At 44.4% G+C, this 22,883-nt stretch overlaps 1 protein-coding gene across 4 annotated transcripts in view; it reads left to right on the forward strand.

The window, feature by feature from the left end:
• The window catches only part of LOC139532120 (glycogen synthase kinase-3 beta-like), a 52,009-nt gene that overhangs the window by 25,245 nt on the left and 3,881 nt on the right, over positions 1-22,883 (forward strand). The window contains exons 3-9 of one of the 4 annotated variants that reach the window (XM_071329301.1): positions 1,808-1,891; positions 15,530-15,640; positions 16,820-16,950; positions 17,348-17,454; positions 18,086-18,183; positions 20,190-20,297; positions 22,196-22,403. In XM_071329301.1, coding sequence (XP_071185402.1) covers positions 1,808-1,891; positions 15,530-15,640; positions 16,820-16,950; positions 17,348-17,454; positions 18,086-18,183; positions 20,190-20,297; positions 22,196-22,403 — 847 coding nt within the window. The remainder of the gene's footprint in view (positions 1-1,807; positions 1,892-15,529; positions 15,641-16,819; positions 16,951-17,347; positions 17,455-18,085; positions 18,184-20,189; positions 20,298-22,195; positions 22,404-22,883) is intronic. The other 3 variants (XM_071329303.1, XM_071329302.1, XM_071329304.1) reach the window with 3 other exon arrangements.

The raw sequence follows: 22,883 nt of genomic DNA on the forward strand, positions 1-22,883 counted from the left end.
TTCTCTCGCTCTCGCGCTTCCGCTCGCTCGCTTTCTCTCTCGCTTCCTCTCTCTCTCGCTCGCTCTCTCTCTCGCTTCCTCTCTCGCTCTCTCGCTTCCTCTCTCTCGCTCTCTCGCTTCCTCTCTCTCGCTCGCTTCCTCTCTCTCGCTCGCTCGCTTCTCTCTCGCTCGCTCGCTCGCTTCCTCTCTCTCGCTCGCTCGCTTCCTCTCTCTCTCGCTCGCTCGCTTCCTCTCGCTCGCTCGCTCGCTTCCTCTCTCTCGCTCGCTCGCTTCCTCTCTCTCGCTCGCTCGCTTCCTCTCTCTCGCTCGCTCGCTTCCTCTCTCTCGCTCGCTCGCTTCCTCTCGCTCGCTCGCTCGCTTCCTCTCGCTCGCTCGCTTCCTCTCGCTCGCTCGCTCGCTCTCGCTTCCTCTCTCTCGCTCGCTCGCTTCCTCTCTCTCGCTCGCTCGCTTCCTCTCGCTCGCTCGCTTCCTCTCGCTTCCTCTCGCTCGCTCGCTTCCTCTCGCTTCCTCTCTCTCGCTCGCTCGCTTCCTCTCGCTCGCTCGCTCGCTTCCTCTCGCTCGCTTCCTCTCTCTCTCTCGCTTCCTCTCTCTCGCTCGCTTCCTCTCTCTCTCGCTCCTCTCTCTCTCTCTCTCTCTCGCTCTCTCTCTCTCTCTCTCTCTCGCTTCCTCTCTCTCTCTCTCTCTCTCTCTCTTCTCTCTCTCTCTCTCTCTCTCTCTCTCTCTCTCTCTCTCTCTCTCTCTCTCTCTCTCTCTCTCTCTCTCTCTCGCTTCCTCTCTCTCTCTCTCTCGCTTCCTCTCTCTCGCTTCCTCTCTCTCTCTCTCTCGCTTCCTCTCTCTCGCTTCCTCTCTCTCGCTTCCTCTCTCTCTCGCTTCCTCTCTCTCTCTCTCTCTCGCTTCCTCTCTCTCGCTTCCACGCTCGCTCGCTTCCACGCTCGCTCGCTCGCTTCCACTCTCGCTCGCTTCCTCTCTCTCGCTCGCTTCCCCTCTCTCTCTCGCTTCCCCTCTCTCTCGCTTGCTCGCTTCCCCTCTCTCTCTAGCTTCCCCTCTCTCTCTCGCTCGCTCGCTTCCCTTCTCTCTCTCGCTCGCTCGCTTCCCCTCTCTCGCTCGCTCCCTCGCTTCCTTTCTTTCGCTCGCTTCCTCTCTCGCTTTCTTTCGCTCACTTTCTCGCTCTCTCGCTTTCTTTCGCTTGCTTTCTCGCCCGCTTTCTCGCCCGCTTTCTCGCCCGCTCTCTCGCTTTCTTTCTCTCGCTCACTTGCTTTCTCGCTCGCTCGCTTCCTCGCTCTCTCGCTTGCTCGATTCCTCTCTCGCTTGCTTCCCCTCTCGCTCGCTTCCTCGCTCGCTTCCCCTCGCTCCCGCTCCCTCGCTTCCTTTCTTTCGCTCGCCTCCCCTCTCGCTTTCGCTCGCTCGCTCGCTTTCTCGCTCGCTCTCTCGCTTTCTTTCTCTCGCTCACTTGCTTTCTCGCTCGCTCGCTACCTCGCTCTCTCGCTTGCTCGCTACCTCGCTCTCTCGCTCGCTCGAGTCCTCTCTCTCGCTCGCTTCCCCTCTCGCTTGCTTCCCCTCTCTCTCTCTCACTCTCGCGCTCTTGCGCTCTCAACAGCCTTTTCTCTAATTCCATCTCGGATGACCCTCAAAAGCCTTTTAAGACTCATTTAAGAGAGAGTGTCTGACTGGTCCAGAATCAGAGGAAAGTTTCTTCTGGGAGAGTGCAGCTAGCTCATTGTGAAGCTAGCTTCTCTAGCCTGTTTGACTTGTCTAATTCTCACTGGTTGTCAGATTTTATCAATGTCTCTGTCTCATCTCGTCTCAGAACCGGGAGCTGCAGATCATGAGGAAACTGGACCACTGCAACATAGTGCGTTTGCGCTACTTCTTCTATTCCAGTGGAGACAAGGTGGGTGGTTGCTGCTCATACGTCAGTCTGTGTGTTGTTGCAGGTGATGGAGACTCCCTATTCAACAAGTTTTTGTTTGACACTGGCTAGGCTAAATGTTGCTCCTGAACTTCTGTTTCTACCACTTACATTCTTAGGCTTTCCGTTGTGAATATTTTCATATTAAGTTAAGCTGTTTAGGTTTATACTCTTATATTGTTGGGATTAGTGCTGACCCCATTTATAAACTGGTCAATTATTTGTTCAATAAGCTGTTGGTCGACCAAGATTTCTTTAGTCAAGCAGTAACAAAAAAAAAAGAAGATATATAATAGAGTACAAGTCAAAGGTTTGGACACCTCATTCAAGGGTTTTTCTTTATTTTACTATTTTCTACATTGTGGAATAATAGTGAAGACATCAAAACTATGAAATAACACATATGGAATCATGTAGTAACCAAAAAAGTGTTAAACAAATCAAAATATATTTTGTAGCCACCCTTTGCCTTGATGACAGCTTTACACACTCTTGGCATTCTCACAAACAGCTTCATGAGGTACTTGCCTGGAATGGCGCCGACTGAGATGGTCGCCTCACTTCGAGTCCTTAGGAAACTTTGCAGTATTTTGTTTTTTTATGTATTATTTCTTACATTGTTAAGATTTTCTGGGCTATTACATACAGCCGGGAAGAACTATTGGATAGAAGAGCAACGTCAACTTACCAACATTACGACCAGGAATACGATTTTCCCAAAGTGGATCCTTTGTTCGGACCACCACCCAGGACATTGGATCTAATCCTATAGGCCGGCCCAAAACAATGTCTTCATAGAAGAGGTAGACGGAGCAGCCTCCTGCTCAGACTTCGAAGGCATGCACACCACCCACCGCTTCTGAGTATATTACTCGCCAATAGGGTTGCAAAGGGTCGGACACTTTCCAGTAAATTTCCGTACATTTTTGATGGGAGGTTAAGCCTGGGAATTTTGCTTAAATTCATGAAAAAAGTTAACTTATAACAGTGAAGCTTTTTTGTGGGTTACACAAGGCAATTCTAGGTCTTGTGGCATATTTTGGTTAAACTGTCCCCAATTCAATGGAATTGCAACCCTCTGCATGCACAGTGCATTCTTCCATCACATGTGCAGTGCACTCTTCCATCACATGTACAGCTGATTCTCAAGATCTTGCATACTAATGAGATGCTATTGAGCCCCGATTACTACACTGTCTGAGCCAAGGACTGCTTTCTGGTAAGTTTTGATTACAATACTGGGTGGGGTGAATATATTTTATGACATACATTATTTTTTTGTTAACTAGTAAATAGTAGCCTACAGCAAAGTGTTCAAATCATTTCTATCTTGTTAACAATTTCTGCTAGTTAGGTTTTGCTACCATGTGTGTTTTAGCTTGCTTGAGCCTGCTAACTGAGGACTGTTAATTCACCTGTTTCCATACAGGTTAAATTTTTTATAAACTTTCTTACAAAGGAGTTGTTTAATCTAATTGCTTAATTATTTATATGTACATGGAATTGTGTTTTATTTTTAATTTATTTTTAATTTTATTCTAATCTTCACAGGAAAATGCCACGGGCGCACTATCTGATGTGTGGAGACGTTTCACTGCAGCTAATGTAGAAGGAAGAGCTGTGTACATTTGCAAATACTGTGCCAAGTCATATATTAAGAATGCAACAGGATGCAGAATTCTGTTCGAGGTGAAAATGATGAATCCGACACCTTATCGATAGCAACAGCTCATGGTCCTCCTGGAATTAGAAGTTTTTTTGACTCAATGGAGGAATGTAGTCAGAGAAATGCTGAATGTCTTGCTCAAGCTATGAATCCAACTGGTTCACCTCTGATGCTCACAGGCAGTGTGTTGGAAGGGATTTCTGAATGTTCTTTGCCAAGCATACACCACTCCAACCAGACATGCTTTATCTACTCATTTGCTGGATGCAGAGTTTGAGTGAAGGTCAAACAAATCATAGAGAAAGCAGCCTGTATTGCAATCATCTCTGATGGGTGGTCGAATGTTCATGGGCAATGAATAATGAACTACATCTCCACCGCTCAACCAGTATTCTACAAGAGCACAGACACAAGGGACAACAGACACACTGGTCTCTACATTGCAGATGAGCTGAAGGCAGTCATCAATGACCTTGGACCACAGAAGGTATTTGCACTGGTGACAGACAATGCTGCGAACATGAAGGCTGCTTGGTCTAAAGTGGAGCAGTCCTACCCTCACATCACAACCATTGGCTGTGCTTCTCTTGCATTGAATCTGCTCCTCAAGGAGATCATGGCACTGAAAACAATGGATACACTCCACAAGAGAGCCAAGGAAATGGTTAGGTATGTGAAGGGTCATCAAGTTAATGCAACAATCTACCTCACCAAGCAAAGTGAGAAGAATAAGAGCACCACATTGAAGCTGCCCAGCAACACCCGCTGGGGTGGTCATGTCATGTTTGACAGTCTCCTGGAGGGGAAGGAGTCTCTACGAGAAATGGCCATATTACAGTCTGCCGATATGGACAGCCCCATCAAGAGAATCCTCCTGGATGATGTATTTTGGGAGAGAGTAGTAAGCAGCCTGAAACTCCTGAAACCTATGGCAGTAGCCATTGCATGGATTGAGAGACAATGCCCTCCTGTCTGATGTTCAGACTCTGCTTGCAGATGTAAGAGAAGAAATTCGTACTGCCCTCCCCACTTCACTGTTGCTCCAAGCAGAGGAAACTGCAGTTCTGAAATGCATCAAAAAGCCCATACACACCGCACCGTACATGTTGGACCCCAAGTATGCTGGCATGAGCGCCCTGTCTGGTGCAGAGATCAACAAGGCCTATGGTGTCATCACTATCTAGATGTTCATTTTACAGATAATATGTTGAAAACTTTTTGGGGAGATGCGATGGATCATTGGGGATCATTCAATATTCCATTTTGTTGTTCAGTGAAATCATCCCATGTGAAGAGTCAACTCATTTAAAGTACAATTTGTAACTAAATTGTTTTATTTCTATTGGAAGGATTTAATCATTTGTAATTATGTCTACTTATGATAAGGTAAAAGGTTTGTCTCCAAATGATATGGTAAATATATCCAATGCAAAAAAACATCAACATTTAAATGGTATTAATATTAATTTGCATATATTCCCGTTAATTCCCACGGGAAGCTTCCATCTCTGAATATTCCCCAAAATGTGCAACCCCACTCACCAATGTCCCTTTTCTAGACAACAAGGTGGACGAAATTAGGGCAAGGGTTGCCTTCCAGAGAGACAACAGAGATTTTAACATTCTCTGTTTCACGGAAACATGGCTCTCTCGGGATATGTTGTCGGAGTCGGTACAGTCACCGGGTTTTGTCATGCGTTGCTCCCACATAAACAACTCTCTGGGAAGAAGGGTGGGTATGTATGCTTCATGATTAACGACTCATGGTGTAATCATAACAACATACATGAACTCAAGTTCTTTTCTTCAGCTGACCTGGAATTCCTTACAATCAAATGCTGACCACATTATCTTCTAAGAGAATTCTCTTCGATTATAGTCACAACCGTGTATATCTCCCCCAAGCAGATAACACAACATCCCTCAAGGAACTTCACTGGACTCTATGTAACCTGGAAACCATATATCCTGAGGTTGTGTTTATTGTAACTGGGGATTTTATCAAATCTAATTTGAGAACAAGGCTACCTAAATTCTATCAGCACATTGACTGTAGCACTTGCACGGGCAATACACTGCATACAAGGCCCTCCCCCGACCTCCCTTTGGAAAATCTGACCACGACTCCATTTTGCTCCTACCGTCCTATAGGCAGAAACTCAAAACAGGATGTACCCGTGACTAGAACCATTCAACGCTGGTCTGACCAATCGGAATCCACGCGTCAAGATTGTTTTGATGACGCGGACTGGGAAATATTTTGAGAAGCCTCGGAGAATAACATTGATTTATACGCTGACTCGGTGAGTGAGTTTATTAGGAAGTGCATTAGAGATGTTGTACCCACTGTGACTAAAACCTAGCTTAGCCAGAAACTGTGGATAGATGGCGGCATTTGCGCAAAGCTGAAAGTGCAAACCACCGCATTCAACCATGGAAAGATGACTAGGAATATTGCAGAATATTAACACTAGTTATTCCCTCCGCAAGGCAATCAAACAAGTGAAATGTCGGTGTAGTGACAGTGTGGTCGCAATTCAACTGCTCAGACACGAGACGTTTGTGGCAGGGTCTACAGGCAATTACTGACTACAAAAAGAAAACCAGCCACGTCACAGACACCGTCTTGCTTCCAGACAAACTAAACACCTTCTTTGCCCGCTTTGAGGATAATACAGTGCCACCGACGCAGCCTGCTACCAAGGACTGCGGGTCCCCCCTCTCCTCCGTGGCCGACGTGAGTAAGACATTTAAACGTGTTAACCATCGCAAGGCTGCTGGTCCAGACAGCATCCCTAGCCGCGTCCTCAGAGCATGCGAAGACCAGCTGGCTGGTGTGTTTACGGACATTTTCAATCACTCCCTATCCCAGTCTGCTGTCCCCACATGCTTCAAGATGGCCACCATTGTTCCTGTACCCAAGAAGGCAAAGATAACTGAACTAAATGACTTTAGCCCCGTAGCACGCACTTCTGTCATCATGAAGTGTTTTGAGACTAGTCAAGGACTGCCACCCTAGACCCACTTCAGTTTGCATACCGCCCCAACAGGTCCACAGACGATGCAATCGCCATCACACTGCACACTGCCATATCCCATCTGGACATGAGGAATACCTACAGTGCCTTGCAAAATGATTCATCCCCCTTGGCGTTTGTCCTATTTTGCTGCTTTACAAACTGTAATTTAAATGAATTTTTATTTGGATTTCATGTAATGGACATACACAAAATAGTCTAAATTGGTGAAGTGAAATGAAAAAAATAACTTGTTTAAAAGATTCAACAAAAAAAAGTGAAAAGTGGTGCGTGCATATGTATTCACCCCCTTCGCTATGAAGCCCCTAAATAAGATCTGTTGCAACCAGTTACCTTCAGAAGTCACATAATTAGTTAGTTTGCACACAGGTGGACTTTATTTAAGTGTCACATGATCTGTCACATTATCTCAGTATATATATACACCTGTTCTGAAAGGCCCCAGAGTCTGCAACACCACTAAGCAAGTGGCATCATGAAGACCAAGGAGCTCTCCAAACAGGTCAGGGACAAAGTTGTGGAGAAGTACAGATCAGGGTTGGGTTATAAAAAGATATCTGAAACTTTGACATCCCACGGAACACCATTTAAATCCATGATTTAAAAAATTTAAGAATATGGCACCACAACAAACCTGCCAAGAGAGGGCCGCCCACCAATACTCATGGACCAGGCAAGGAGGGCATTAATCAGAGGCAACAAAGATAACCCTGAAGGAGCTGCAAAGCTCTGCAGTGGAGATTGGAGTATCTGTCCATAGGACCACTTTAAGCCATACACTCCACAGAGCTGGGCTTTACGGAATAGTGGCCAAAAAAAAGCCATTGCTTAATTCTTATGGATGAAATCCCGTTAACGGGATCGATTTGACAACAGCCAGTGAAAGTGCAGGGCGCCAAATTCAAACAACAGAAATCTTATAATTAAAATTCCTCAAACATACAAGTATTATACACCATTTTAAAGATAAACTTGTTAATCCCACCACAGTGTCAGATTTCAAAAAGGCTTTACAACGAAAGCATACCATGCGATTATGTTAGGTCAGCACCTAGTCACAGAAAAACACAGCCATTTTTCCAGCCAAAGAGAGGAGTCACAAAAAGCAGAAATAGAAATAAAATGAATCACTGACCTTCTCATGATCTTCATCAGATGACACTCATAGGACTTCATGTTACACAATACATATATGTTTTGTTCGATAAAGTTCATATTTATATCCAAAAATCTCAGTTTACATTGGCTTGTTATGTTCAGTAATATTTTGCTTCCAAAACATCTGGTGATTTTGCAGAGAGCCACATCAATTAACAGAAATACTCATCATAAATGTTGATGAAAATACAAGTGTCATACATGGATTTAAAGATATACTTCTCCTTTATGCAACCGCTGTGTCAGATTTCAAAAAAGCTTTACGGACAAAGCACACCATGCAATAATCTGAGTACAGCGCTGAGGCACCAAAACAAGCCATACAGATACCCGCCATGTTGTGGAGTCAACAGAAGTCAGAAATAGCATTATAAATATTCACTTACCTTTGATGATCTTCATCGGAATGCACTCCCAGGAATCCCAGTTCCACAATAAATGTTTGTTTTGTTCGATAAAGACCATTTATGTCCAAATACCTCCTTTTAGTTCGCGCATTTAGTTCACATATCCAAATTCAAGAGGCGCTGGCACTTAGTCCAGACGAAAAGTCAAAAAAGTTATATTACAGTTTGTAGAAACATGTCAAACGATGTATAGAATCAATCTTTAGGATGTTTTTAACCTAAATCTTCAATAATATTCCAACCGGACAATTCCTTTGTCTTTAGAAAGGAAAAGGAACGCAGCTAACTCTCACGGGCGAGTGCCTGACTGCGCTCATGGCATTCTGCCAGACCTCTTACTCAGTCAGCTCTTATTCTCTCCTCCTTCACAGTAGAAGCATGAAACAAGGTTCTAAAGACTGACATCTAGTGGAAGCCTTAGGAAGTGCAATCGGACCAAATTTTACACTGTATATTGGATAGGCAAGGACTTAAACCTACAAACCTCAGATTTCCCACTTCCTGGTTGGATTTTTTCTCAGGTTTTTGCCTGCCATATGAGTTCTGTTATACTCACAGACATCATTCAAACAGTTTTAGAAACTTCAGAGTGTTTTCTATCCAAATCTACTAATAATATGCATATCTTAGCTTCTGGGCCTGAGTAGCAGGCAGTTTTCTCTGGGCACCTTATTCATCCAAGCTACTCAATACTGCCCCCAGCCATAAGAAGTTAAAGAAAAAAATAAGCAAACACGTCTGGTGTTCATCAAAAGGCATGTGGGGAGACTCCCCAAACATATGGAAGAAGGTACTCTGGTCAGATGAGACTAAAATTGAGCTTTATGGCCATAAAGAAAACACCATGTCTGGCGCAAACCCAACACTTCTCATCACCCTGAAAATACCATCCCCACAGTGAAGCATGGTGGTGGCAGAAGCATGCTGTGGGGATGTTTTTCATCGGCATGATGGATGGCGCTAAATACAGAAATTCTTGAGGGAAACCTGTTTCAGTCTTCCAGAGATTTGAGACTGGGACGGAGGTTCACCTTCCAGCAGGACAATGACCCTAAGTATACTGCTAAAGAAACACTCGAGTGGTTTAAGGGGAAACATTTAAATGTCTTGGAATGGCTTAGTCAAAGTCCAGACTTCAATCCAATTGAGAATCTGTGGTATGACTTAAAGATTGCTGTACACCAGAGAAACCCATCCAACTTGAAGGAGCTGGAGCAGTTTTGCCTTGAAGAATGGGCAAAAATCCCAGTGGCTAGATGTGCCAAGCTTAAAGAGACATACCCCAAGAGACATGCAGCTGTAATTGCTGCAAAAGGTGGCTCTACGAAGTATTGACTTTGGGGGGGTGAACGCTCATTTGTCTTGTTTTTCACACACAAAAAACATGTATCTTCATAGTGGTAGGTATGTTGTGTAAATCAAATGATACAAACCCCCCCAAAATGTATTTAAATTCCAGGTTGTAAGGCAACAAAATAGGAAAAATGCCAAGAGGGGTGAATATTATTTGCAAGCCAATGTATGTAAGAATGCTGTTCATTGACTACAGCTCAGCATTCAACACCAAGCTCATCATTTAGCTTAAGGACCTGGGTCTCAGCCCCGCCCTGTGCAATTGGGTCCTGGATTTTCTGACGGGCCGGCCCCAGGTGGTGAAGGTAGGAAACAACATCTCAACTTCGCTGATCTTCAACACTGGGGCCCACAAGGGGGTGTGCTCAGCCCCCTCCTGTACTCCCTGTTCACCCATGACTGCGTGGCCATGCACGCCTCCAACTCAATCATCAAGTTTGAAGACGACACAACAGTAGTGGGCTTGATTACCAACGACGACGAGACAGCCTACAGGGAGGAGGTGAGGGCACTCGGAGTGTGGTGTCAGGAAAACACCCTCTCACTCAATGTCAATGTCTCCAGAGGGTAGTGAGGTCTGCACAACGTATCACTGGGGGCAAACTACCTGCCCTCCAGGACACCTACACCACCCGATGTCACAGGAAGGCCATAAAGATCATCAAGGACAACAACCACCCGTGCCACTGCCTGTTCACCCCGCTATCATCCAGAAGGTGGTGCGGTCTGCACAACGCATCACCGGGGGCAAACTATAGCACCCGATGTCACAGGAAGACCAAAAAGATCATCAAGGACAACAACCACCCGAGCCACTGCCTGTTCACCCCGCTACCTGTTCACCCTGCTACCATCCAGAATGCGAGGTCAGTGCAGGTGCATCAAAGCTGGGACCGAGAGACTGAAAACAGCTTATTTCAAGGCCATCAGACTGTTAAACAGCCATCACTAACACAGAGCGGTTGCTGCCTACATAGACTCAAATCGTTAGCCACTTTAATAAATGGATCACTAGTCACTTTAAAAAATACCACTTTAATAATGTTTCCATATCTTACCTTACTCATCTCATATGTGTAATTACTGTATTTTATATTATCTATTGCATCTTGCCTATGCCGCTCGGCCATCGCTCATCCATATATTTCTATGTACAAATTCTGATTCATCCCTTTACATTTGTGTGTATTAGGTAGTTGTGAAATTGTTAGATTACTTGTTAGGGTGTTACTGCACTGTCGGAACTAGAAGCACAAGCATTTCGCTACACTCGCATTAACATCTGCTAACCATGTGTATGTGACCAATACATTTTTATTTGAATGCTTTTTCAACTGTCTTGAAGTTCTCACATGCTGAGCACTTGTTGGTTGCTTTTCCTTCACTCTGTGGTCCAACTCATCCCAAAGCATCTCAATTGGGTTGAGGTTGGGTGATTTGTAGAGTCCAGGTCATGCAGCACTCCATCACTCTCCTCCATGGTCAAATAACCCTGACATAGCCTGGAGGTGTGTTTCGGGTCATTGTCCTCTTGAAAAACAAATGATAGTCCCATTAAGCGCAAAGCAGATGGGATGGCGTGTTGCTGCAGAATGCTGTGGGAGCCATGCTGGTTAAGTGTGCCTTGAATTCTAAATAAATAAGACTGTCACCAGCAAAGCACCATCGCACCACCACCTCTATGCTTCACGATGGGAACCACACATGCAGAGATCATCCGTTCACCTACTCTGCGTCTCACAAAGACACGGCGGTTGGAACCAAAAATATTTCTTGGCCCAAGCAAGTCTCTTCTTCTTTTTGGAGTCCTTCAGTAGTGGTTTCTTTGCAGCAATTCGAACATGAAGGCCTGATTCACGTCTCCTCTGAACAGTTGATGTTGCGATGTCTGTTACTTGAACTCTGCAGCCCAAATAAATGCTTCAAACTGAGGTGCAGTTAATTGCTGATATTTGAGGCTGATCTTCTTCTGCAGCAGAGGTAACTCTGTCTTCCTTTCCTGTGGCAGTTCTCATGAGAGCCAGTTTCATCATAGCGCTCAATGCTTTTTGCATCTGTACTTGAAGAAACTTTCAAAGTTCTTGAAATGTTCTGTATTGACTGACCTTCATGTCTTAAAGAAATGATGCACTGTCGTTTTATATTTGCTTATTGGAGCTGTTCTTGCTATAATATGGACTTGGTCTTTTACCAAATAGGGCTATTTTCTGTATACCACCCCTACCTTGTCACAACACAACTGATTTACTCAAATGCATTAAGAAGGAAAGAAATTCCACAAAATAACTTTTAACAAGGCACAGCTGTTAATTGAAATGCATTCCAGGTGACTACCTCATGAAGCTGGTTGAGAGAATGGCAAGAGTATGTACAGCTCTCATCAAGGCAAAGGGTGGCTACTTTGAAGAATCTCAAATATAAAATATATTTTGATTGGTACTGTATATATCATGGTGTACAAGACACTGATTTCTCACCTGTCTGAAGTCGACTGATCCATTGTGGAGGTCATGGGGGTGGCACGGTCCATCACTCTAAGACATGCTCCTGAAATTGTATATGGTTATATTACATAAGAACAATGGTGCAACACTAATAAAAATAATATTTTATAACATGCGCTTTCTCCCGCGTTGGATAGTGGTCGCTGTCCGCGGTTCAGAAACACATCAATGGGCTGTTGAATTGGTGCCTTTTTCCTAGACCATGTTTATATGTGCATAATAGCAAAGTTAACCAGCATATTGGTGTTGAGAACAATGCGTTGGAGGCAGCAGCAGAATGAGGAGATGAGAACAGCCCTTGCCTTCTTGTCTAAGAAAGGTGAGGAGAGAAGAAACCCAAACTTAATTAGGTCTATAATCAATAGCCTAACTGTTAAATGTGCATGGCTTTATAAATCATCAATATATCTGCAGAAATAAGACATGTCCTGCTTTTGTTACCTGTTTGAGTGTTTAATAGCCTACTGATTCCGTGCTCACGCAACATGTCAAGTAAACAATTTCGGCTGATTTTAATCTTTGCTGTAATAAAGGCTTTACACTTTTCTTTTGTTAGAACATCCCCTCTGACATTATTTATCATTCATTTAGTTTTTACACTGTTCCAAATTGTCAAAACTATTTATAATGCTCCTTTTTCTTGATCTCCTTATTGTTATTATTATGATCATAAGTAATGTCATTATCATTGGAAGGCTTAGTATAGCAGCCTTGTATAACCACCACTGACTGAGCTGTTGGCCTAGAAGCGCCTCCTGTTTAGTCTTAATACCGTAACGTACTTAGGCCTATTTCAATACTTTTATAGTCTACTGTATCTATCAATCAGTCATTCATTGTTCATGTCATCACACAGCATACAAGTCATTCATGATTTGAATTGCAGTCAAGCATTTTAGTCAAATTAAATAAAGCGAGCCTTGAATAATTAGCTTAAACAATAAATAAAACGTTCCATTTTGGAAATTGCATTCACGAATGACTGCGACTGTTTTTAGTCTTTGCTGTAATGAAGGCCTAACAAAAAAACGCTACAACAGACTTTATTTACTGTTTACATTGTTCCAAACGGTCAGGAAAATTATATTGTATTCTATACAGCATCTGTTTGGCACACATAATATCCACGCAGCGCTTGCTCCTTACCTTCTTTTTCTTGATCTCCAGTGTTATCCACAACTAGTCAAATTTATTCCACACATCTGAATTGCCCTTTACCTCCTCAGCAACCAGTAAACATTCCCCTGTTTCGAGTTTATTTGCCATGTAATGTACATTTTAGTAATTTAGCAGACACTTATCCAGAGGGACTTATAGCTAGTGCATTCATCTTAAGATAGCTAGGTGGGGCAACCACATATCACAGGAATAGAAAGTACATTTTTCCTCAACGTAGCTATCAGAGTAAGAGCTGGTTGGGGGGGTCAAGTGCTGATTAAGTGTATAATAGTTTTTTTGGGGGGGGGGTCGAGGTGAGGAGAAGGATTATTTAAGATACTGTTTGAAGAGGTAGGGTTTCAGATGTTTTCAGAAGATGGGCACGGACTCTGCTGTCCTACCTTCAGGGGGAAGCTGGTTCCACCGTTGGGGTGCCAGGACTGAGAAGAGCTTGGACTGGGCTGAGTGGGAGGGCCAAGAGAACCTGAGGTGGCAGAATGGAGTGCTCGGGTTGGGGTGTCCTCTGCATCCGTTTCGCTGTTACGGTGTTCAGAGTTTATGACCAATGTATTGATGTGATTATGATATGCTATAAGTCAGGCCCCATTGTGCCCAATTCAGACGGGATTAGTTTTACTGGCGGAGGTTGGGTAATGTAATTATGTGCACGATCACAAAACACCACATCTGTAATTTTAGTCCGGTCCAAATCTGCCATGTTAGTAATTTGTACATGGCAGGAGAGTAACAATTCCTAAAATATCCTATTGATGGTTTAAAAACTTGGGAACCAGTCTCGAGTTGTCAGTGTGGCCCTATCACCTGGACATATTGAAATATTATATCTTCATGCCTAGAATAAAAACCTCCAGGCTTCTGTCATAACTGTCCATGTATTTATAAAAAATTAAAATTACAGCGGACAGTTTTGAAAAAATCTAATCCCGCCCAAATCGTCCTCTGGAATGACGGACATTCTGGAGTTATAATTACATAACCAACGTTCTCTAGTAATACTAGTCCCATGCCAATAGGTCTTTGTTCAAGTGCATGCAATACATACATGTGTCACGTAAAGAGAGCAAGGGTTGAGGGAATAGGGAATGTTCTTCCTAAACAAATGACAGCTTTTGGTAACATAACTTTACAGTCAGAAATGGCTGTAATTATATTGCAGCTTCAGCAACACGGACAATACGATAAACACTTTGATATTCAGTGGTGGTCACTGCAGCAGGGAGGAGAGAGAGACAGTTACTGCTTTTTTTTTTTTTTACACAGCACTCAAAGTCTGAGCCTGGCCCGGCACAATCAAATCAATTGCTGGTCGAACTCCCTCTAGTCATTTGTGTGTCTTAATTATTTAATCAAACAGTGTGCTTAAAGCGTCAGACAAGCTCAGTGAATATATTTGATTTGATTAAAACAAATAGGATGTGTCAATATATGGAAAAATACACATTTTAAAATTTCGACCCATCGATTGGAACAGACGACTCTTGATCAACCAAGATTTCTTTTTGTGGGGGGGGGCAGCCCTAGTTGGAATATACGTGAACAAGGGGACATTAGGGTTGTGGCATTAAAACCTGTTAAAAAGAAAAAAGGCATGTGGTGCATTTATATTTGTGTCATTGTGGCTAGACAGGCTTACATTGTGGCCTATGGTGGTGTGCAGTGTAGGTCTATTTGCATAGATAAAGTGACACAGTCAGTCTGCCACTATGACCTGTAGTGTGTGTTTAATGTGATGTGATCCTGCAGCCTGGCACAGTGGTGGGCATGCTGACACTGGGTGTCTGGCCTCTGGATGTGGGCCAGAGGGAAACGGAGCCTGCTATGTGACCAGACTAAAGGCTGCTGCTCTACCTTAGAAGAGCCGGCTCCTATTCTGCCCTGCCTTGCCCAGTGACGGTATTACGTGTCTCTGGCTGACCATGGGTGCTTCTCAAGGGGCTTCATCTCCTCGCCTCCTCTTGTGATGGGAGAGAACATTTATACAGTTATTAGGGAATTATTTTGGGTGTGGACTAGGAGAGGAAGCCACTTTACACTATTGAGATGTGACCCTTTAGCCCCAGCCAGACCGAACACCAGGACCTAGTGTCTGGAGGTCTGTACACTGATCTGCGTCCCTGCTTGCCCTTTCCCCTCTTCTGACTGTGACTTCATAGACACATGGGACTGTCTGCTGTGGAAGGGGAGTCACTGTCGTTCCATGGAGAGGGTGGTGCTCATTAGGGCATGCAACAGACGATTATATATTATTATATATATTATTATATACTGTCCCAAGTCTGACCCATACTCTAAATGTCTCTGCGTGTGTGTTACAGAAGGACGAGGTGTATCTCAACCTGGTTTTGGACTACGTTCCTGAGACTGTGTACAGAGTGGCTAGACACTACAGCCGAGCCAAGCAGACCCTCCCCATGGTCTATGTGAAGGTAAGACCCCCTCAAGTCTATCGCTTCATCAAGATACTACTCTCTGTATGTTTCTTTTTAGATCAGTGTTTCTCAACTCAGGTCGAGCACCCAACAGCACACATTTTTGTTGTAGCCCCGGACAAAAACACCCGATTCAACTCATCGAGGGCTTGATGATTAATTGACAAGTTGAATCCGATGTTCTTGTCCAGGCCTTTTAATAAAAATGTGTACTGTTTGGGGACTGGAGTTGAGAAACACTGCTTTAGATGCAATATGTGGTAGACCTGGGTCAATTACAAACGTCAAATACTTGAGCTGTTCTTGATTTAGTTTGCTCGGTACAGGGCCTGCCGACTGGCGCAGCGGTTTAAGGCACTGCATCGCAGAGGTAGAGGCATCACTACAGACACGGGTTCGATCCCAGGCTGTGACCCATGACGCGGCGCCCAATTGGCCCAGTGTGTTGGCCAGCCGGGATATCCTTGTCCCATCGCGCTCTAGCGACTCATTGTGGCTGGCCAATTTCGTGCATGCTGACTTCGGTCGCCAGCTGTAGGGTGTTTCTTCCGACACATTGGTGCGCCTGGCTTCCGGGTTAAGCGAGCAGTGTGTCAAGAAGCAGTGCAGCTTAGCGGGGTCGTGTTTCGGAGGACGCATGGCTCTGGACCTTTGCCTCTCCCGAGTCCGTACGGGAGTTGCAGCGATGGGACAAGCCAATTGGATATCACGAAATTGGGGGGGAAATAAAAATGTTTGCCTGGTACTGTAGAACCAACAGAATAGTCTCACGCAATGAGTGGTGGTGGGATGGTTGTGTGTTTGGGCAGGCAGACAGACTCCTTTGGGCATTTCCCTCCCGTCCTCCTCACCATGCTGTCCTGCGTCATCATGTAGCGGCCAGTTGAGATGGCATCAGCGGCCTTATTATAGCGCCCCCGCCGTCTCTGCCTTTCCAACTTGCCACTTAAGGAAGTGGAAGTAGTGGCATAAACAAAGGGCTGGACTGGAGTCAGAGCCAGGGACCGCTGGCTGAGGCTTCTGGGGGATTTGGACACTGGCACGCTGTTATTTTTAGCCCATTGAATACAAGAGAACAGGAATTGCCTCTACTCTATAGGTCTACCACTCATGTCATTATGTGTAGCTAGCTTAGAGCATGTACTAAGTTGTGTGTGTCCACATTTCTCTCTGCAGATGTACATGTACCAGCTCTTCCGGAGCTTGGCCTACATCCATTCCTTTGGGATCTGCCATCGGGACATCAAGCCCCAGAACCTTCTGTTGGACCCGGAGACAGCCGTGCTCAAGCTCTGTGACTTTGGCAGGTGGGCTGGAACATTGAAAGCCATATTGATGGAGGAACAAAGACCCAACCTAGCCCAGCTCATAGAAATATAATTACTAGAATGGACAAAGCCCCTCAGGCTTACACAACAGCAATTTGCTGTGGTCTGGGCCTGAGTTCTAGTAAGAATTTTTTTATGAGATGGACTAGGTTAGGGCTGTGTCTGAAGATGTGTCTGAGAACATTACTAGCTTCGTTACCTTGCTTCCTCCATCCTTTTTTCCTTTGAGAGGAATTGAGCAAACTACTAACTGGTATACATAAAAGAAAGAGCAGTTTGAAGTCTCAAATCCTCCTTTTGACCGTCCTTACCCACCATCCTTCCTTCCGTCCTTCCTTCCTTCCTTCCTTCCTTCATCCTTGGTTATCTTTGGCAGTGCGAAGCAGCTGGTCCATGGTGAGCCCAATGTGTCCTACATCTGCTCACGGTACTACAGAGCCCCCGAGCTCATCTTTGGGGCCACTGACTACACCTCCAGCATAGGTACGCTTCCACTACTAACACCTTACACTGACTACACCTCCCACTACTAACACACTACGCTGACTACACCTCCCACTATTAACACCTTACACTGACTACACCTCCCACTATTAACACCTTACACTGACTACACCTCCCATTACTAACACCTTATGCTGACTACACCTCCCACTATTAACACCTTATGCTGACTACACCTCCCATTACTAACACATTACACTGACTACCTCTCCCACTATTAACACCTTATGCTGACTACACCTCCCATTACTAACACCTTACACTGACTACACCTCCCACTATTAACACCTTATGCTGACTACACCTCCCATTACTAACACATTATGCTGACTACACCTCCCATTACTAACACCTTACACTGACTACACCTCCCATTACTAACACCTTACACTGACTACACCTCCCATTACTAACACATTATGCTGACTACACCTCCCATTACTAACACCTTACACTGACTACACCTCCCATTACTAACACCTTACACTGACTACCTACACGTTACACCAACTATACATCCAGCATATGTACACTCCCACTACTAGTGTGTATGTGTGGGTGCGCGAGTCTGTGTGTGTGAGTCCTCACAGTATTTCTCCATCCTCTGCAGATGTATGGTCCGCTGGCTGCGTTCTAGCAGAACTGTTGCTAGGGCAACCCATTTTTCCCGGCGACAGTGGGGTGGATCAGCTGGTGGAGATCATCAAGGTAAAAACACCTGCCTTCAAATGTCAACAGACGGACGGTAAGCCGGACAGACGGACGGTAAGCCGGACGGACGGTAAGCCAGACCGTCAACCAAAAGAATGCACAGAGATACCGTGACGAGATCCTGAGGCCCATTGTCGTGCCATTCATCCGCCGTCATCACCTCATGTTTCAGCATAAGGCATGTCCCCATGTCGCAAGGATCTGTACACAAGTCTTGGATGCTGAAAATGTCCCAGGTCTTCCATGGACTGCATACTCACCAGACATGTCACCTATTGAGCATGTTTGGGATGCTCTGGATCAACCTGTACAACAGCTCTTTCCAGTTCCCGCCAATATCCAGCAACTTCGCACAGCCATTGTAGAGGAGTAGGACAACATTCCACAGGCCACAATCAAAAGCCAACTATGCGAAGGAGATTTGTGCATGAGATGTGTGCATAAGTTAAATGGTGGTCACATCAGATACTGACTGGTTTTCTGATCCACGTCCCTACCTTTTCTTTTAAGGTATCTGTAAACAACAGATGCATATCTGTATTCCCAGTCATGTGAAATCGATAGATTAGGGCCTAATTTATTCATTTAAAATGACTGTAACTCACTCAAATCTTTGAAATTTTAGCATGTTGCATTTTATATTTTTGTTCAGTGTACATATTGTACATAAAACATCAAATATTTGTTATATACTCGCATATAAAATATTGATAAAAAATGTATTTTCAGGACACACTCTTAAAATGATTTTTTTTATGTCATTAATCACTTTAAAAAATTTAAGTACTACATTTCCCAGTTTATCCCTCAAGTTGACCCTAGAGCCTTCAAAAAGAAGCCAAAGAAATGAAATGGGTGGTGGAAATACACTGCTCAAAAAAATAAAGGGAACACTTAAACAACACAATGTAACTCCAAGTCAATCACACTTCTGTGAAATCAAACTGTCCACTTAGGAAGCAACACTGATTGACAATACATTTCACATGCTGTTGTGCAAATGGAATAGACAAAAGGTGGAAATTATAGGCATTTAGCAAGACACCCCCAATAAAGGAGTGGTTCTGCAGGTGGTGACCACAGACCACTTCTCAATTCCTATGCTTCCTGTCTGATGTTTTGGTCACTTTTGAATGCTGGCGGTGCTTTCACTCTAGTGGTAGCATGAGACGGAGTGGATCAGTTAGTGCAGCTCATCCAGGATGGCACATCAATGCGAGCTGTGGCAAGAAGGTTTGCTGTGTCTGTCAGCGTAGTGTCCAGAGCATGGAGGCGCTACCAGGAGACAGGCCAGTACATCAGGAGACGTGGAGGAGGCCGTAGGAGGGCAACAACCCAGCAGCAGGACCGCTACCTCCGCCTTTGTGCAAGGAGGAGCACTGCCAGAGCCCTGCAAAATGACCACCTGCAGAACCACTCCTTTATTGGGGGTGTCTTGCTAATTGCCTATAATTTCCACCTTTTGTCTATTCCATTTGCACAACAGCATGTGAAATGTATTGTCAATCAGTGTTGCTTCCTAAGTGGACAGTTTGATTTCACAGAAGTGTGATTGACTTGGAGTTACATTGTGTTGTTTAAGTGTTCCCTCTATTTTTTTGAGCAGTGTATAATTGGCTATTTTAAGCACTAAGGTTAAGAGTATGAACATTGTTTCCAGAGAAAACCAATGTATTCTTTGGTGTCTGTGTGACCTGTCAGATTCAATGAATCTCCCATGTTCTATGACTGAGTGGAATTTCTTTGAGTTAAATTATATTTCCTGCCACTCAAATTCTACATCCTGTGGGGTGTGGCCAGTCCAATTAGAATTTCAACTGATGAATTGAATGGGAGTCAATTCCAAAATTCTGAATTGAGAACAACCCGGGTGGTAATGTAACTAATGTAATGAGTGATTAACTTCTGTTTTGCCAAGTACTAAGTACACACCTGATACTTCAAATGTACATAGTTGTACATATCGATGAGAAAACGGTTCCTCTGTCTCCGTGTCTCCCCAGGTTCTCGGCACTCCCACTCGGGAACAGATCAGAGAGATGAATCCCAACTACACTGAGTTTAAGTTCCCTCAGATCAAGGCACACCCATGGACTAAGGTGAGTCAACAGGTACAGGAACCGTTTTTTACTATTTTAAAATCTCCGTCGCCTACATCTGAGTGTCTCTTTCTCTGTCGCTGAGTGAAAATGTAATTTAAGAGGAAGTTCAGATTCTCCCCGTCTTCAAATCTCACTCATGCATCAGTGAACTCCAGTGTTTTTTAAATAAGCATGTTAAACACTTTCACACGGTCACCAGCCCCAGGGGCAAGCAGAGGAACAGCAGTGTACACACAAACACTCACATAGAGCTCATTTTAGAATCTGCAGGTTGAACAGCATGTGCTCAGTGGGTGCAGGACTCACAATGTACCTCACCACATTGGTGACAAAAGGGACAGCTGGTCCAAATTCGGTGACTATTGCTCTCCCCGTAGGCTCTAACCCTTGAGTGTTTCCACATCTGAAGGGTTGGATAAGTATTCCACCTTTACAAATCTGCACACATCGAAGGGTTGCATGCTCATTGGTTTTTTGGAGCATATACCCACGTGGGTGATTGAAAAATGAACTTAGGTCCACACTGCGGTCGGTTGTAGTAATGCTGTAAAGTTGGTTGCCAACTGTCATATAAAGTCCAAAGAAGCCTGAAGGAAGGAGGAGAGATGACGAGAAACGTATTCGGTTTACAGTTTTATCTGTGAATTAATTGTCGGAGTAGAGGACCTTGTGCATTTCAGGTAAAATAACAACTCAATGTTTATATACCAGGACAAATTAGCTAGCTAAATTGCCGTACATGATTAATGCTTTTTGACCTGTCCCCAAATTAATATAATTGGTACAGAGTTTCTTTTGATATTTCAACCTGCGTGTCCTGATCGCTTCTGGTGTGGGTGAGCAAAATGAACTTGCGCGCTATGGCGTACGCGTGCGGTTTGGTCAGCATGTTAGGGCCAAGGGGAAGGGATACAGGTAGGCCCACGGTTTTACACCAGCTCTCTCCTCTGCAAGAGACAATTTATGCTTGATCTGAAAATGTGGTCGGAGGTGCCGTGTGGGTGGTGTGGCCAAGTTGAGCTCCGTATCTCTTTGCGCCTCTCAAATTCTGTAACAATGCGGAGGGCTCCATATGGCTCCTCATTGACATGATTGGTTGACGGTAGGTGAAGGCGGGAGGTCCTGTATAAACACAAACTCACTTCTTCCTTCAAAACAGCTTTGGGCTGCTCAGTGAAGCGCAAGAAGTATGAATGCCCTGACTTCTGCAGAGGCCATATCACCTTAAACGCTGCACGGCCAATGCAGAGATCGGGATTGACCATGTAGCGCCTTTAAGATATGTTTACACTCCCTCTGGTGGTGTAGTACTGCACTGCACTGTCCTCTGGCCTGTTGGTGTCTGAATAAAAGTGAATCTACAAGACATTTTAGGTCCCACTTTAAACAGTCACTTCAAAGGTTTAATGAAGCCTTTATAAGTCTATAAATGCTTCAGAAAACATTCATAGGCAAAAAAAACACCAGATGTAAGAACCATATATATATATTAGTGTATATGTATAGTGTATGTATGTATATGTAAGGCTTTGTAAAGTTGTTTAAAGTGGAGCAAGATTTTAAAACCCTGTCATTCAACTTGTAGTGTTGTGTGTGTATATACAGTGCCTAGTGAAAGTCTTCACCCTTGCACAGTTTTCACATTTTGCAGCCTTAGATTTTTCTTTTTATTAAAAATGAATTGGGATTTTGCACAGGCACTGTATAATATTTAGCTGTCATTGGTTTAGCAGGTGTAGGGTGAAGATGTCTCTGGACGCTGATCTTTGGTCAGTTTTGCATATTCCCCACTAATGCTTAAGGTTAGGATTGGGGGAAGCTGATCCTAGATCTGTACCTAGGGTAATCTTCACCCAGGAGCTTTAGCCGACGTGTCACCTCTAACCTGTGTCATTGACCGGTTTCAGCCTTGTGTGATTGGCTCTCAGGTGTTCCGGCCGCGCACGCCTCCTGAGGCCATCGCTCTGTGCTCGCGGCTGCTGGAGTACACGCCCACAGCGCGCTTCACGCCCCTGGAGGCCTGTGCCCACACCTTTTTCGACGAGCTCCGGGACCCCAACCTCAAGCTGCCCAACGGGCGCGAGAAGCCCCTGCTCTTCAACTTCTCCACACAGGGTATGGATGGAGCTCAGACACAGCTCTGTATCTCCTACAGAATTACTAGAATGGACAAAGCCCCTCAGACGACTGCAAATTTGACTGGAACACCCATGGGACCACTAAATATGGATGCCAGTCTTCTCATCACAGAACTTTGACTTGAATAGGAATGTCTGTTCTAGTAATTATATTTCTATACATGCCAAATTTGACTCCTGATTAGCGTGGTGGTTGATAATGGGGAATGTGACTATTAATCCATCAGATAATTGTGATTAAGATTGAAATTTGATCACAGCGAATTAATGCTGTGACTATGATTGATGTAATTGTGTCACTATTCCTTGCTGCTTTGTAATGCAGGTCTCCCTTGTAAAAGAGAGCTTGGTCTCAATGGCCCTGCTAAAATAAAGGCTAAATATGCTATGATGGTGAATGTGAAAGTTGGGCCTGTAGTTGTAGGCCAAATTGTAGAATGTGTGTCTATAGGTAACT

Source organism: Salvelinus alpinus, chromosome 10, assembly GCF_045679555.1.
Source record: "Salvelinus alpinus chromosome 10, SLU_Salpinus.1, whole genome shotgun sequence".
In the NCBI taxonomy this organism is placed as follows: Eukaryota; Metazoa; Chordata; class Actinopteri; order Salmoniformes; family Salmonidae; genus Salvelinus; species Salvelinus alpinus.